Raw genomic sequence first — 16,704 nt, 5'->3', positions numbered from 1 at the left:
GTATGACCTGAAATAATGATTTTAGTTTACATTTGAAATTGTAAGCTTAGAAACCTATTGGAACATAACCCCATTTAACTGCACCTTTCATTTAAACTATTTGTCTGGTTATCTGACTGTATAATGTTTTTAATGCTTCTGTGTGTTTATTTTGTGGTAATAGGAACTGGGGATTTCATTTCAGGATGTGAAGTTTTGAAAATAGCTAAAATGCTCATGCTTTGGAGAAGGTGCTCACAGAAGCTGAAGGCATTCCAGTATTGACTCCCGGTTCTTCCTGCCATCGATTCATGCACCGCCGGCGTGCATTCATGAAGAAATTACTGACAGTGTTGAGCTCCAGGCCCAGCTGCTGGGAAATAGTTATTTGCATCTCTTTTGAAGGACGCTTGTTTTCTTTGAAGATAGCAATCAAGGTACGGCGTTGAAGATCTGTAAAAACCAGGCGTTGCTTCTTTGGTTGAAGGTTACGGTCTTTCTGCTGTTCTTGCTCTTTACGTTTACAAGCTGAAAGCAAAATGTAGAGATTTAAAATAATTACAATCATGAACATGGATCAGATTACATGAGGAACTAGATGGAAATCTGTGAAATATATTGGACCTGATTTAATAAACATTTTCTCAGTTGTAGCTCATTGGAGAATGTAAGTGAATCTGAAAACATGGCCGAGACTAAGTGGCAAAAGTTTACAATACTTGCCTCTCAACCAAACTTAACATTGCCAAGTTAAGTGACTCCAGTTAAAACATACTGTATCTCGTGAGTTCCTGATGCAGATGATAACTATAAACTGTATGTCTTAATTATATGCAATTAAACTGTTATTATACCCTGCCCTATGGTCTATCCTGAACTCTGCTACATAGCTCATTCTCTTTTCTTCGCAACCTTCAGGTGTTCTGCTACACTCTACCGCCATTGATTTTCCTTGGAAATAATACCACTGCATCATTTTGCTTATAGCATCCTAAAGCCTCAATCACACAGGGAGTGATTACTTCACCATCTGTCAGCTGCTCCCTTGCACTGGCCAGGCACCTGTGAGTGTCTGGGACAGGCAGTGGAAAGACAGCCACTGCATTGCATCATATATAAGTGTAGCTGTGGCCATTCTCAGATGCGACGTAAGGCTTTTTTTTGCTAAAAGGGTACCACACATGGGCCTCATTCAATTCACTTTTTCTCTTAAGTTTTCTCCTAGGTGACATTGTCACACCTTTTTAATAAAATGTCTTTCAACCCACTAGCAAACAAGAAAATACTTATAATAATTTAGACAGAATTTTTACCTACTTTTTGATACTTTTGCAATTGCAGATTGATGAAAAGTTATTTTAAACAGAAGATAACTGAATTAAGCCATGGAGTTACAAATGCTGCCATTTGGTTGCATTAAATTGCAGTTGAACGGCGCCCAGTTGTGGGCAGGTGGGAGACAAGCTTGAAAAGCTCTCAGTTCAGCTGTTGAGGAGGCCTAAATGCAATCTCTTTTCACATAATGTTCTTTTCTTAAACACCTCTGCTAATATATTAAAATGGAAAGCGATCTACAAATGAACTAGGATACAAAACATCTACAGAATGTATGGAAAGCTATAGCTAAGTTTTCTGTGAATGCAAATGTAGTAGAAATTAATTACAGAGTATAATTCTGTTAGCACCTTGTGCCAGGCAGTGTGTCTAAATTAGGAAATCAAAATTTGGATAGGTGCTTTAGGCAATGTGGGCAAAAGGGTACCTTTATACATATGTGACGGCAATGCCCTAATGTAAAAAGATTCTGGACTAAAATATACCATATGTTGTTACATAGCAAGGAAATGAACAGCGCTACTTAAAAACAGACAAGTGCCTACCTGCAAAAGAGTGCAAGCCCCACTTGTGGGATAAAATACACACCGAGCATACACATGACCTGTCTACCACTGGAGGATGTTGGTTTCCTGTAACAGCTTGCATGCAACCTATTATAACACTAATTACATCCTAACCTATGTATATGCATAGCCTGGGTGCGCTACCAAGTAAAATTGAAATATTGCACAAAAGGTGGATCAGCGCAACACCAGGCCGCCTCCGAATGGCCTCCAATCAGAGGTGTGCTGAGCCCCCCCCAGGAACTACAAACGCACCTTGAACCCAAACAGAAGCTCTGCATATACACCAAAAGCATCGCTGTTAAGTGGGAGCAGCTGACCAAAAACGAATTAAATTAGTACATAGCAAGGAAATGAACAGCGCTACTTAAAAACGGACAAGTGCCTACCTGCAAAAGAGTGCAAGCCCCACTTGTGGGATAAAATACACACCGAGCATACACATGACCTGTCATACCATATGTTGTATACAGTCTTCGAGTTCACTTTCCCCAAAAACTCGATACAGGCTTTACTGGGATTCAGGCCCCAAGGAATGTGTACATTTTTATATGTTTTAATGACACATATCCTTATGGCGGCAAAACAGCTTATGGAAGCTTGGATCGCTTTAGAACTAGGCTTAGAAACGGTCTCTTTTTTAAGAAAATGAGAGCCATGTCAGATGATCCCCTTTCAAAATTTATAAAAATTTGGGACCCATACCTTAGCAACAATGGCGTAGCAATAGGAGGTGCAGAGGTAGCGACCGCATTGAGACCCTTGGGCTAGAGGGGCCCTGAGGGGCCCACCCCTCAAACACAGTATTAGCTCTTTATTGGTCCTGTGTTGATAATATTTACTTCTATAGTTAATTTGAATAGTAGTGATCATTAACACACAGTTTCCCATCCCCTTCTTGCATCTCTGACACTGTGGTTGTCCTTGATTGGTTTTGGTGTGTTGTATCAATTGTTATGTATAGCATGCTAAACTTGCACTGAGGCCCACGGCTTCTTAGCTACGCCACTGCTTCGCAATGAACTAAACCCAGATGTAGCCACACTCTCTGCAACTTTATCAATAGTTGGCCAAATTCACAACAAGTTGAACAAGTCCCTTCATTCTAGACTTTGACCCCAGTGGGAGTTTACAGAAAAACTATGGTGGCTTTACCCTCCCCTGGTGCCTCTACTTTCTACCTTTTTCCTTTCTATCTCCCTAATTAATTTCTTTCTTTCCATACTCCCTTTTCTTTAAGTGCTGGCGTTTGAGGAGTTTTAGCATGGAAACATCTCTTCTGACTTCATTCTACAGGGTTGGGTGGCAGGGATATATCATTGCTTATGATATTATATCAGCATTAGCTCCCTGATCATGATGTTATTTATATGTCCATAATACATTTGTTATTGCCTTGTTATGCGCTTTCGGTACTCAGGGAGAAACGTGTTTTACAAATGATTTGTTGTTGTTGTACTGGTGCTAGAATGAACTTTGAATAAAGACGTGATACATCCATAATGTGCAATAGAACCAGGGGCGTAACTGGAAATCACCGGGCCCCCCTGCAAAAATTTGGATGGGGCCCCGGGCCCGCGCAAGGCTGTTTTGGGGGCAGGAGGGGTCGCAGCATGAAGGGAAAACATGGCCACACATTGGCGGGGAGGGAGGATAGTCCCCCCCCTCCCTCACCTCGGGCTCTCCCCTCAGTGCGCTCCCCTCCTGCATCAATCAGTGGCAGCAGGCGGGCAGGAACACATACCTCCATCTGCCGCAGAGGTCCAATCTCTAAGTGCCTCACACTACTTCCTGCTTAAACAGGAAGTAGCGTCAGACACTTAGAGATCAGAACCACTGGCGCATGGATGGAGGTATGTGCTCCTTCCTGCCCGCCGTCTGCTGCCAGTGATTGATGCAGGGGATTGTCCCCCCTCCCTGCCTATGTGTGGCCATGCTTTCCCCTCATGCTGCACTACCTCCTGTCAAATATCTTATTGATATCTGCCTTAAATGATTATTAACTACTTAAAGGGCAAGCCTAAAAGTCGTCATAATCAAGATTTGCCAGCAATGGGCGCGTAGCTCACTATAAACAGAATATTTATAGGTTAACAAGTTTACCTCTAGAAAAAATACGTAACAGTCATCATTTGAATTTTATAAAATTATATTGATATAAAAAAATAGATAAAGCACATATACAGGAATATACATCTCTCCAGTTGTTTCTTTAGTGAAACAAGTCAATTTCAATATAGCAACTCTTCTTCTGTAGATTTTATCCTCCATCCATAACTGTTATCTCGAGATTGTACAGTGTATGGTACACACAAATATAGCTTTATCCTTAAAAAATGGTATATAGAGTTCTATTCTTGTATAAAGAACTCTAAGTAGATATATCTTCATCAAGCAAAGCTGGGTAGTTGTCCCTAAGCTTGCAATTGCATTTAAATAGTAATGCTTACTGATTGTATATGAAGTATAGCATAAAAAAGTTATCTAAAAAATTTAAAACTGCTGAAGTTTGAAATGACAATTCTTTAGCGTCTATATAAGCTATTGTCAATAAATTCACCAAGAATCATTCATATTACCTCTCTTGTGTTCTAGAATCACAATGGAAGGTAGAGTCTCTAGGTCTCAGTCGATTTCAGTAGAGTTTCAGGTTCAATTATAAAATATATCAGCCTGCCAGGGCTTTAATCATTATTACACTGCTTCCCATCCCCTTCTTGCACCTCTGACACGGTGGTTGTCCTTGGTTGGTTTTGGTGCACTGTATCGATTGTTCTGTATAGCATGCTTAAGGGGCCCAATGCAAAACTTGCACCAGGGCCCATAGCTTCTTAGCTACGCCACTGTCTAGGTGTATTTGTTGCTTTAAGTGCTTGTGGAGCTCTGGGATCGTTCCACTAGCCAGCGATGTGCATCCTCTGGATCAGAGAAGAAAATGGCTTTACCATCATCTAGGATGCGGAGTTTCGCGGGAAATGTCACAGCATAGGGAAGATGAAGATCACGCAGCTTCTTTTTAAGAGGAGTGAATTTCGCGCCCTGGCATTGTACCTTGGTGCTGAAGTCGGGGTAAAAAGAAATAGTACCGTTGCCATGTATGATGACGCCCTTGTCTCTTACAGCACGTAGAACGGCATCCCTGTTCCTGTAGTTTAGGAGTTCAAATATAAATGTTCTTGCAGGGGTGCCTGGAATAGGAGATTTAGATGGAATTCAGTGGGCGCATTCTACAATAAATGCAGAGGAGATGGAGTTTTTACCAAACGTTCAATTAGCAAGTCCTCCGTGAACTTTTCAGGGGAGGAACCCTCAGATTTCTCGGGTAAACCGACAATGAGCACATTGGACCTGCGGAGCCTATTCTCCTGGTCTTCTTGTCTGTCAATCATCCCTTTTATTTTCTTCTGTGCGCTGCCCATCTCCAAGTGTTGAGGTCTTACCTTGCCCTCCAAATCACTGATGCGGGTCTCCGTTTCTTTAACCTGGTCTTTAAAGAGAACCAGAGACAAAGCATCCTCGTGTATTTTATTACATTTATCAGTGGGAACATGACAGTAAACACCTACCCTGCTTTTAGTTTCATTCTTATCTGCTTAATTAGTCTATTAGCAGCTGTGATAAGAATCCCCGACTGGCTCAGTCTAGGTTTGACCTGGAATTATTATAGCTGAGTCACTCTTCTGTGGAGTCTTTTCAAGCCTAAGCCTGCCACCTCCTGGCTTTGCATACTGAGAGCTGTAAAGACATGGGAGGGGCTGTTGCTGCTGAGAGAGAATCTCTGAAACAGACACGTGTGGCAATATGATCTGTGTGATCTGTGTGCACTCTGTCTGCATAGATACTGATGATGACTGCAGTTTCATTCCTATGAGAGAGACTTCCTACAGGCAGCTGCACATCATACCAAAATGAAAGCACACAGATGAAAGGCTGCAGCCTTTCTCATATAGCCTAGATAGCAGCCTAGTCTCATATAGCCTAGACAGCACATCCAGAACAACTCATAACCCGGAAGCAGAAGGGATATGAGCCAGCGGCCATATTTGATTTTTCCTGGAGCAATAATGGATAAAAAACACTAAAAAAGGCACACCAGAGCGGCGAAATTATCAGGTAGAGCATTTATTCTTTACAAGCTATCGACTGATATGTTTATTTTGTGTGAAACGTTCATCTCTGGTTCCCTTTAAGAGTGTGCAGGTCCTGGCGCAGGAAGGAGACGTCTGCCCCGAACGCTGTTAAGTGTGGAGGTAATGGAGGATAGACTTTCCTGGCAGGTGTTCACCATCTGTAGTATCTGGGCAAGGCTGGGCTTTTTGGCGGCGGGGTTGGAGGATTCGTCATCCGAGGTAGGCTGAGAGCATGTATCGGCGCCATCTTGGGTGCGGTGTCAGTAGGTCCGGAGCTTCTCTATGGTGTCGGTGACCTGGGGAGAAGCTTTTGGAGGTCATGGCTGGCTGGGGTCCAGTTCTGGGGTAGATGAGGGCATTGGAAATGCCTCAAGATGTGACTGCAGGATCGTGTTGGTGAGGAGCTAAGCCGAGATGCGTCCTACGCCATGCACTGCCGGCCACGCCCCCTGAGAAAATCAATTTTAAATACAAAAAGGAAAGTTGGTTTTAAAACTGTCATTTCTGAGGTTAAAAAACATTCTTCTTTGCATTTTTCTTCCACTATTCTCCTCAACAAATATAGCCAATTTAGTGACAATAGCATACATGTGCGCTTTGCTATTCACCGCTAAATTCGGCATAAAATGATGTGGAAATTACATGAAAATGTATGCAAAATTACGAATGTTTATAGGAAATCAATTGAATGTAAAAATTGTAGTTGCATATAGGCATAATTGCGAAAATGTATGTGAAATTTTGCATAATTGTAATTAGCTGATTATGATCCTCGATACATGGTGCGGGAAAGGAATTTTTCCCCCTTAGGGCTGGAACCCACTAGAGCGATTTTTTGAGCGTTTAGGGAGCGTGAGAAATCGCTAGCGATTTCCCTAAATGCTCTGTCAATGTAAATGGATGGTGCAAATTCCACAGAAGCGATTGCGATTAGCAAAATCGCAAACGCAGGACATGCAGCATTTTGTTAGCGTTTGCGCTTCAATGTAAAGTATATAATCACTGGTGTAATCACTCATCAAAACTTGCACGGATCGATTTTGCTAGCGTTTTAAAGTTAATGTACACTGTAAAAAAATTCAAAATAATTGAAAGGACCAATTAGACTTTAAAACGCTAATCGCTACACAACCGCTGGCAAATTGATTACACTTTCTAAAATCGCTCCCTAAAACGCTCATGAAATCGCTTACAAACTGCTCATACAAAACGCTAGCGACTGCGATTAGCAATAGCGTTTTGTAGTGTGTTCCAGGCCTCAAAGTGGATCCGAGATAAACTTTTACTCATTGCATAATTGTGTTCATTTCATATACTTTATAGGGCATTCCTCAAGCCCAATACTTTTTTTTTATACGCTAATTCCCTTTAAACTAACATCAATAAGAGAAAGGAAAGCTGGCCCTGCTGCAAGTTGCAAACATTTGCTATCAGCATACAGGAAAGATTAGGGAATCAAGCCCAGAGAGTTATCACATCATGTTGATAGTGAGCTAAATCATATGTTAACATAGTAAATGATAAAATAATATCTGGAGGCTACAGAGAATATATTCAAGCCTGTGTTTTTGGACATCTATATTATGGACTTATATTTGTCATCTCAGCCTTTCAGAGACTATCATCTATGTTGTGTAGCGCTGCCTTCTGATATTATTGTGTTGCATCATTTTATGAAGGAAGCGCTCTGACTTAAGGAAATGCTTTTTTTGTTTTGATTTCAATTTTATGTGTATTTATTTTACTGTGAAATGCCTACCTTCTACATTTGTATAGTAGATTATATGTTCAGCAAATTGTGGCAGCCAGAAGAAATGTATGCACTGATTTCAACTCCTTGTTCAACGTTTATGCATCAGGCTTTTATATTTTTAGTCTCTAAACTCTTTATACCCTTGTAAGAAGGTTTTACTATCTTTGACTATTTTAAAGCATTTCGTTCCTTGATTGTGTTCATTTATCCTTTATATTCTGTAAACATTGTAATGAAGCTATTTTCGTGCCAACTTGCAGGGGAGTACAAGTCCGGCAGTTGTTAAGATCCAGGGTCACTATGGTGGGAAACGTAAGGCGTAAGGGCATCATGAGTTTTTGTTAGTCCTTGGCTGTCATCAAACAACTTCCCTACTACAGTGAAATGTTTTGGTGGAATAGGTAAACACACTTGGACCAGTCTGGCTTAATCCCTCACTTCAGTACTGCCACCTGCTGCCGTTTACATTCAGTGGTTAGCAGATGAAAGCCTGGAGGGATGGCTTTATTGAAGGGAGGTAGGTTATTGGTTTAAGATGCCCAGGGCCTCCCAGTATCTGAAAGGGGTGCTCCTCTGATACTTACAGCACTGCTACTTTGTGTGCAGTCTTTGAAACTACTTGCATGGCAAGGGATTTTGATGATCCTTCAGCCCCCATTCACACTGAAGGGTTTTTCAGCAGTTCTTTCAATCGTTGGTGATCGCTTGTGTCTTGAAAAGCGCTACTGCTATGCAAAGTATATGGCAGTGTTCTCATTGTAGCAATCATCAGGGATTAGTGATTTGCTGAAATCGCAAACACAGTGCATGCAGCATTTTTTTGTTGTATTTTGGAGTGATTCCATTTCAATGTTAAAGAATCACAAAATGCAATTGGTCCAAAATCGCTTTCTCAAACTGTAATTGCTGGAAAATAACTTTGCAAAATGCTAGCAAACGCTAGCAATTTTGCTAGCGTTTTGCAATACCCAGTGTAAATGGGCCCTTAAAGTGGAACAGAACTCAAAACTTCCTCTCTTCTCTAAAAGATTAGCCAAAGCATGATAACATTTATGGAAGTAAAAAATCTTCATTGCAAGTTATGAAAATCCTAAAAAAGGAGGTTTCACTTGGTTTCACATTTGCACTGAAAGAGTTAACCTGGAGTGCTGCTTCATTGGGGCTCTCCTGCAGTCTATTTACAGTTGCTAATAAGAAATATTTAAACAGGTTTATATGTCAAAACATACTCAGAACACACAGCAGTGCATTTCTTCAACAACTATATGTGCAATAAAGACTTTTCATTGTTCTGGTCAGGGTCGCTTTAACCAAGTCTACAGGAAAAACAGTACTTTCTTCTGAAGTCAACATTCAATTGAATTGGCACTCCCACAGTGTTTAGAAAATCATTTGGTGTGGAAAAGTTACAGTAAGTATTGGAAATGCTGTTGCAGAATTGCTTAAAAGAGCTTCATTCCTCCTTAAAGTAATCATCAGGCAAATAAAAATAAGTTTTACTCACCTGGGGCTTTCTCTGTCTCACTTTTCTTAGTTGTATTCTTTGGAGGCAGGTGGTGGATGGCTTGCTCTAGGTGGTGTGAGCCCTGGGGTGAGCTGTCTGTGCCTGTCCTTCCCTCCCCCCCCCCCCCCCTCTGGAGTGTTGTGTGTAAGCCAGCCCTAAGCTCCAAAGCTTGGGGTGACCCATGCTTCACTCATTTCCCATGTGGTGCCCCCAAATTAATGCACATGTAGCAGAACGCAATGGACGTTAAGGTAAGTGCCTGTTTTTAATATTGAGAGGTGGGTGCGGACGGCTTCCCCTCCGGCGCTGGCCACGCTTGGGGGGGGGGTCGCCTGTGCCACCCAGCCTCCCCTTCCGGGGTGCCGCTGTGGTTCCCAGGCAGTGAGAGAGCCTGAGGCCCCGCGCCCCCCCCCCAGTTGTATGGGGGTATTGGGAAGCCTCCCTGTGGCACTCCTGGATAGTGCTAATGTAACATTAACTAATTCCCGCAGGGCAACCGCTTTGCAGTATTGGTGTTTGAGCACGCATACATTTTCTTGTTCTAAGCATTTTCTCTGCCCCACGCTGGCCGCTCCGCTCTCCGCCACTGTCCCAGGCTCCCCGACCCCGAGGTCATCCTTACTGCACCTGCGTGAACCGCCGCTGTCAATCAAGCCCACGTTGTACGTGGCTTACTGCGCAGGCGCAGAACTACTGTTTTTTTTTTAAAACAAATTGCCTGATGATTCCTTTAAAGACTACATGAGGCAACTAAAAGAAAATCAGATTTACTTACCTGGGGCTTTCTCCAGCCCCTAGAAGCCTATGCGTTTCTTGCCACAGCTCCATCCTCAGCCAGTGTCCTAGGGCTCTATTCATAGCGGCTGTCCCTCAGCCAGGGTAATGCAACCAATTCGCGCATGCACAGAATCCGACGACCTGGCTCGATTCAATATCGATTGTACAGAAAAAAATATATATTTTTTTTTTATTCAAGTGAGAGACCTGATCGAATTTCCCATATTTATTGATATAAATTGATCAGAAGTGGCTAATTTTCTTGAATGATATAGGATAGATTGTTAATTTCTTGATTTATAGACACGTGAACAAATGTGTGATACATTGGTCAGATTTTCAACTGTTACAATCAATGACAAAAAATGACTGTAATTATGTAAGTCTATATCTAAGTATTTAAATATATAATCTTACTAATTTTATGAATGCAAAAGTTTGGATGTTTGGATGTTTGTTACTCAATCAGGCAGCAATGGCTGAACGGATTTGAATGAAATTTGCACACACATAGTACATTACCTGGAATAACATATAGGATACTTTTTATCTCCATAACCAAAAAGTAGGCGGAGACAATACAAGGAAAGCCCCCTTAAAATGCAGAATTTGCCATAACTACTTCCTGTAGTTAGATATTCCACATTTTAATCAGTATTATCGTAAAAATCCCATTTCTAAATCTAAGACAAAAACTCATCTGTCAAGCTTTTGTATTGCCCTCTGATGTAGAAATACATGTTAATTAGATCACCTCTAAGGTATCTTTTCATCAGACTAAATAAGCCAAGTCAAGTTTAAATGATCTTTCCTGAGACCCTCCATACTCTCTGATCGATATGGCGGTTAGTCTGAGTACTTGCTGCAAAACTCCATTGTCCTTCCTGTAATATGGTGCCCAGAACTATATTTCATATTTCAGTTTGTTAAATGGGCAGTATTACGCTAGCAAGTTTTTATTTCCTTTTTGCATACATTCCACAAATTTTATGTGCTTTAGCTCCTGCTGCATGGCACTGCATACAATTATTTTACTCATTGTCAACAATTACACCTCCACCAAGTTTGATGTTCCCATCCATATACAATTTATTTTGTATGGTGCTACACTACTGGTACAACCAGAACTTTACATTGTTCGATAATGAGTTTCATATTCCATTTATTTTGCCTATGTAGCCAGATCCTCCTGCAGTATGTCACTATTTTCCTGTGTGTTGATAATTCTGCATAACTTTGGATCATCTGCAAAACTAGCAACAATACTTTCTATTTTATCTACTAGATCATCTAAATGTGAAAGAATGGATGTTTGAATGTTTGGATGTTTGTTACTCAATCACGCAACAATGGCTGAATAGATTTGAATGAAATTTAGCACACACATACTGTGCTTCCCCAAAACTAAGACACTGTCTTATATTAATTTTTGCTCCAAAAGATGTGCTAGGGCTTATTTTCAGAGGATGTCTTAATTTTAAAGGAAACAGTGGTAGTTTTCCTATACAAAATGTATATACTGCATGCCATGCTGAAACACAAGCAGGATGCACAGAGCTTGTGGTTTGCAGATATTGGCTCTAAATTACAAGAAATTGATTCTGCTGATCATGTGGGTAAGAGTCTATTTCTTGCAGGCAGAGAACTCTGTCAGGCTACCCAGAGCTAAAATAAGATAAGCTGTGTGTCCTGGGAAAAGGTGAAGAGGTGAAGTGCTGCTGATGCTTATCAAGACAGATCAAGAGGGCTGGCTCCAACAAAAACACAAATTGCCAGACACATATATAGGACTGTAGAACTCACATTATACTGCTGCTCTCCTGTATCCAGGCTTTGCATTGAGCGTGACTTGCTGGTGTCATGTGGGCTGCTGCTAGGGCTTACATTCGGGGGATGTCTTATATTTCAAGCATGCTAGGAATTCCTGCTAGGGCTTATTCTCAGGGGATGTCTTACTTTAGGGGAAACACGTACATTACCTGGAATAACATATAGGATACTTTTTATCCCCATAACCAGAAAATGGGCAGAGACAAATACAAATTTCACTGGGAAAATGTAAACTGCAGCCATTCTTACACTGTTAATGGCAGGGTTCTCAAACTTTGCACAGTTGGTCACTGTGTGACTGGGATTAATATTCAGAAAAGTGGGTGGAGCCTATAAAAGCCACTCAAAATTCACCTATTGATTTTCAAGGGGAATATTTAATTGCTGCCATTCTTGCACTGTTAATGGCACAAGCCTCAAATCTGGTACAGATGGTCATTGGGGTGACTGGGTTTCAAATTCGGAAAAGGAGGTGGAGCCACAGACAGCCAATCCGATTTGTTTCATTTCAATGCAAATTATTGATTCCAAAGACCACAAAGCTCACAAACTAAGTCATTAAGTAATTGAGTAATTGTGTATTAGGGTTAGAAAAATTATGCAGAGCCAACACCAGCTAAATACATATGGGCCATCAGCTAGTCTAAAATATATATATATATATATATATATATATATATATATATATATATATATATATATATAGTGTGTGGCCACCTTCAATCTGTGTTGAATGGGTTTGTCTGTAGCTTAGTTTTTCAGTATAAACCTCTCTTTAGATTCTACATTATTATATATGTCCCCAGCACGGTGGCGTAGTGGTTAGCTCTCTCGCCTTGCAGCGCTGAGTCCCTGGTTCGAATCCCAGCCAGGGCACTATCTGCAAAGAGTTTGTATGTTCTCTCCGTGTCTGCGTGGGTTTCCTCCGGGCACTCCGGTTTCCTCCCACATTCCAAAAAACATACAGATAAGTTAATTGGCTCCCTCTAAAAATTGGCCCTAGACTACAGTACTTACACTACATAATATAGACATATGGCAATGGTAAGGATTCGATTGTGAGCTCCTTTGAAGGACAGTTAGTGACAAGATATATATATATATATATATACACTGTACAGCACTGCGTAATATGTCGGCGCTATATAAATACTAAATAATAATAATAATTCAGTGGCAAGCAGCATCTTTCCATTTGCATTGAGCTAGTGGCATAGCAAGAAGGGATGCAGAGAGGTTGCGACCGCACCAGGCCTTTGACCAGAGGCCCTTCCTCAACTACAGTATTAGCTCTTCAATGGTGCTTTGTTGGTAATGATCACTTCTATATATGCTTTGAATAGTGGTAATCATTAACAAACTGTTCCCCTCCTCTGCCTACACCTCTCATACTGTAGATGTCCTTGGCAGGTTTTTGTTGCACTGGGGCCCAAAGCTCCTTAGCTACACCTCTGCCTTGTAGACACAGTGCAGTTAGTGTCTACATTTAAAAGAAAAATTTAGAAATACAGAAGGTACAACCACTGAATTCCATGTTAAAACACACACACACACACACACACATACACACACACATCCTCACATGCTCACGCTAATACCATTCTTATAAAAACAAGGCTTGTTCAATGATCAGTCATTGTTTCTGAATTTTGCTGATGTTGCACAACCTCATTCTTCCTCCATCTGTCTTATTACAGCTGCATACAAAGAAAATCAATCACTGCTTCAGTTAGATATACTAACAGCAGGATCTTGGATGTGAAGTTTGCAAGCTCTCATCTGCTTATTAGCAGAGCCCACAGAAAGGAGAGTAAAACAACATATTGATATGTATATTCTCTTACTGATGATGTCGAGATAGCCACTTGAAATATGCTGCAGTATCTATTTGTCTAACAGCAAGAAATACATTTTCTGTTAACACTAAGCTATGTTATAAATTATGTTCATGGAGAAAAAAAAATCCCTTTTTTGAGTACACATATCAGCTTTGCAAAACACAATGTAAATGTTCCTGAAGTAAAACCTAGGTAAACAGATGTGCAGGCATTTATTGTTAGGAGAGGCTCATGTTAAAGTGGATCTGAGGGGAAAATTTGAGTTGCATGCTTACCTTAGTAGAGGAAAGTCTCTGGATTCTTGATATTCCCCCTATTGTCCTCAAACCCACTGATCAATTGTGGGGACCCTCCAAGCAAATCCGACAAGAGCTACCCTGCCCATGCTTCCCTCTGTGTATGAGTGCAGCCACACTGTGCCTGTGCAAGGGGAGCATGGCTGTCAAATAACTTATCAATATCTGTCTTAAATGATTATTAACTACTTAAAGGGACAGTCTAAAATTCGTCATAATCAAAATTTGCCAGTAGTGGACTTGTGGACACTATAAACAGAAAATTTAAGGTTAACAGGATTACCTCTGGAACAATTACGCAACAGTCAACAACTGGATTTTATAAAATTGTATTAATATAAAAATAAATAAAGCATATATACAGAAATATACATCTCACCGGTTGTTGTCCATCATCCAATATACACTTTCAAAGTTCCTTTAGTGAAACAAGTCCCATAATATAGCAACTCTTCTTCTGTAGATTTTATCCTCCATCGATAATTGTTGTCTCGAGATTGTACAATGTATGGTGCACACAAAAATAGCTTTATCCTTATCAGTAGTATATAGTTCTACTCTTGTATAAAGAATTTTAAGTAGTTATTTCTTAATCAAACAAAGCTGGGTAGTTGTCCCTAAGCTTTCAATTGCATTTAAATAGTAAGCTTACTGATTGGTATATAAAAAATGAAATTAAAAAAAATTATCTAAAAAAACTTAAAACTGCTGAAGTTTGAAATGACAATTCTTTAGCGTCTATATAAGCTATTGTCAATAAATTCACCAAGAATAATGCATATTACCTCTCTTGGGTTCTAGAATCACAGTGGAAGGTAGAGTCTCTTTCAGTTAGGTCTCAGTCCATCTCAGTAGAGTTTCAGGCTCAATTAATAAATATACCAGCCTGCCAGGCCTTTTATCATAAGTTTCTAAGATGGCATATTTTAGGGGATTTCAAGGTGATGCACAAAATTCAAACTTATTTTTAACTGGTACATTCTGACAATTTAATCTATCTGGTGATCTTAGCAGGTGCGTACATATATGATGCTATTTGGCTTATTAACAAAAGCAATCTATATGTCTTTTCTAATCAAATTTACATCAATACCATTTTTAATTAGATTTATGATCCAAGTGGTGTATTTATGATATCTTTCTAGATCTGATACTGCTAACTGAAGTGAGGTTAACCAAAGTATATCACGTATGTTCTAATCTTAGTCTAAGAAATTGGCATGTTCTTTGGTGCATCATTAATTAACACCACCTGTGGTCACAGGTTGTAATGTCTGGATCACATACTTTATTGTTTTCATAACAAACAGCCATCTATTTTAACCACTTCCCAACTGAGGGGTTTTACCCCCTGACCACCAGAGCAATTTTCACCTTTCAGCGCTCCTTCCATTCATTCGTCTATAATTTTATCATTACTTATCGCAATGAAATGAACTATATCTTGTTTTTTTCGCCACCAATTAGGCTTTCTTTAGGTGGGACATTATGCCAAGAATAATTTTATTCTAAATGTGTTTTAATGGGAAAATAGGAAAAATGTGGGAAAAAATTTATTATTTTTCAGTTTTCGGCCTTTATAGTTTTTAAATAATGCATGCTACTGTAATTAAAACCCATTAAATGTATATGCCTATTTATCCCGGTTATAAAACTATTTAAATTATGTCCCTATCACAATGTTTGCCGCCAATATTTTAATTGGAAATAAAGGTGAATTTTTTTCAGTTTTGCGTCCATCCCTAATTACAAGCCCATAGTTTATAAAGTAACAGTGTTATACCCTCTTGACATAAATATTTAAAAAGTTCAGTCCCTAAGGTAACTATTTATGTATTTTTAACTTTAAAAAAAATTGGGGAGTGTGGGAGGTAAGGAGTTAATTTTTTGTGTAAAACTAGTTTATTTGTGTGTAAAAAATGCTTAGGGTGTAGTTTTACTATTTGGCCACAAGATGGCAACAGTAACTTTTTGTTTCATGCGACCTGCAAGCGTCCTTCCGGACGCTTGCAGGAAATAAAAAGAGGCTGGGAGTTTGTTATTGCTCACAATGATCGCGCTGCTCAGCCGAGCGGCAGCGGATCATTGCGGGGCTTAGATCAACGAACGGGAATGGATTTTCCCGTTCGTTGATCTCTGGGCGAGCGGGCGGCGGCGTGTTTACTAGCGGCGGGCGGCGTGTTTACGAGCTGGAGCGCGGGCAGCGGCGGGAGTGCGCAAAGTACGGATTTCTCCGTCCCTGGGGGTTAAAGGATGGAAAAAGGGACGGAGAAATCCGTATGGGCGGGGGTAAAGTGGTTAACCACTTCCCTACCACAGGTTTTTTCCACTTCAAGACCAGAGTAATTTCCACATAACGCTTCTCCCATTCATTCGCCAATAACTTATGACTACTTATCACACTGAAATGATCTGTATATTATTTTTTGTGGGACAAACTAGGCTTTCTTTGGGCAGTACTTTTTGCTAAGAATTATTTTATTATATATGCATTTTACAGGGCAGAAGAAGAAAAAAAAATTGCAAAATTCATGATTTCTCAGCTTTCAGCCATTGTAGTTTAAAAATAAAATGTGCTATTGTAGATAAAAAAGACACATTTTATTTGCCCATTTGTCCCAGTTATTAAGTTGAAATTGCCTCCCTAGTACAATGAATGGTGATAATATTTTATTTCTAAATAAAGGTTTATTTTT

The 16,704-nt window shown here is 40.1% G+C and overlaps 1 protein-coding gene across 1 annotated transcript in view; it reads right to left on the bottom strand.

The window, feature by feature from the left end:
* Positions 1-214: 214 nt before the first annotated feature.
* ONECUT3 (one cut homeobox 3) overlaps positions 215-16,704 on the bottom strand; it is a 173,444-nt gene continuing 156,954 nt past the window's right edge. Inside the window, exon 2 of the mRNA XM_068271184.1 lies at positions 215-507. Within this exon, the coding sequence (XP_068127285.1) occupies positions 215-507 (293 nt within the window). The remainder of the gene's footprint in view (positions 508-16,704) is intronic.

The sequence above is a fragment of the Hyperolius riggenbachi genome, chromosome 1 (assembly GCF_040937935.1).
Source record: "Hyperolius riggenbachi isolate aHypRig1 chromosome 1, aHypRig1.pri, whole genome shotgun sequence".
NCBI classification, from domain to species: domain Eukaryota; kingdom Metazoa; phylum Chordata; class Amphibia; order Anura; family Hyperoliidae; genus Hyperolius; species Hyperolius riggenbachi.
The sequence above is the reverse complement of the archived record's forward strand: the minus strand, read 5'-3'. Positions and strand labels throughout refer to the sequence as shown.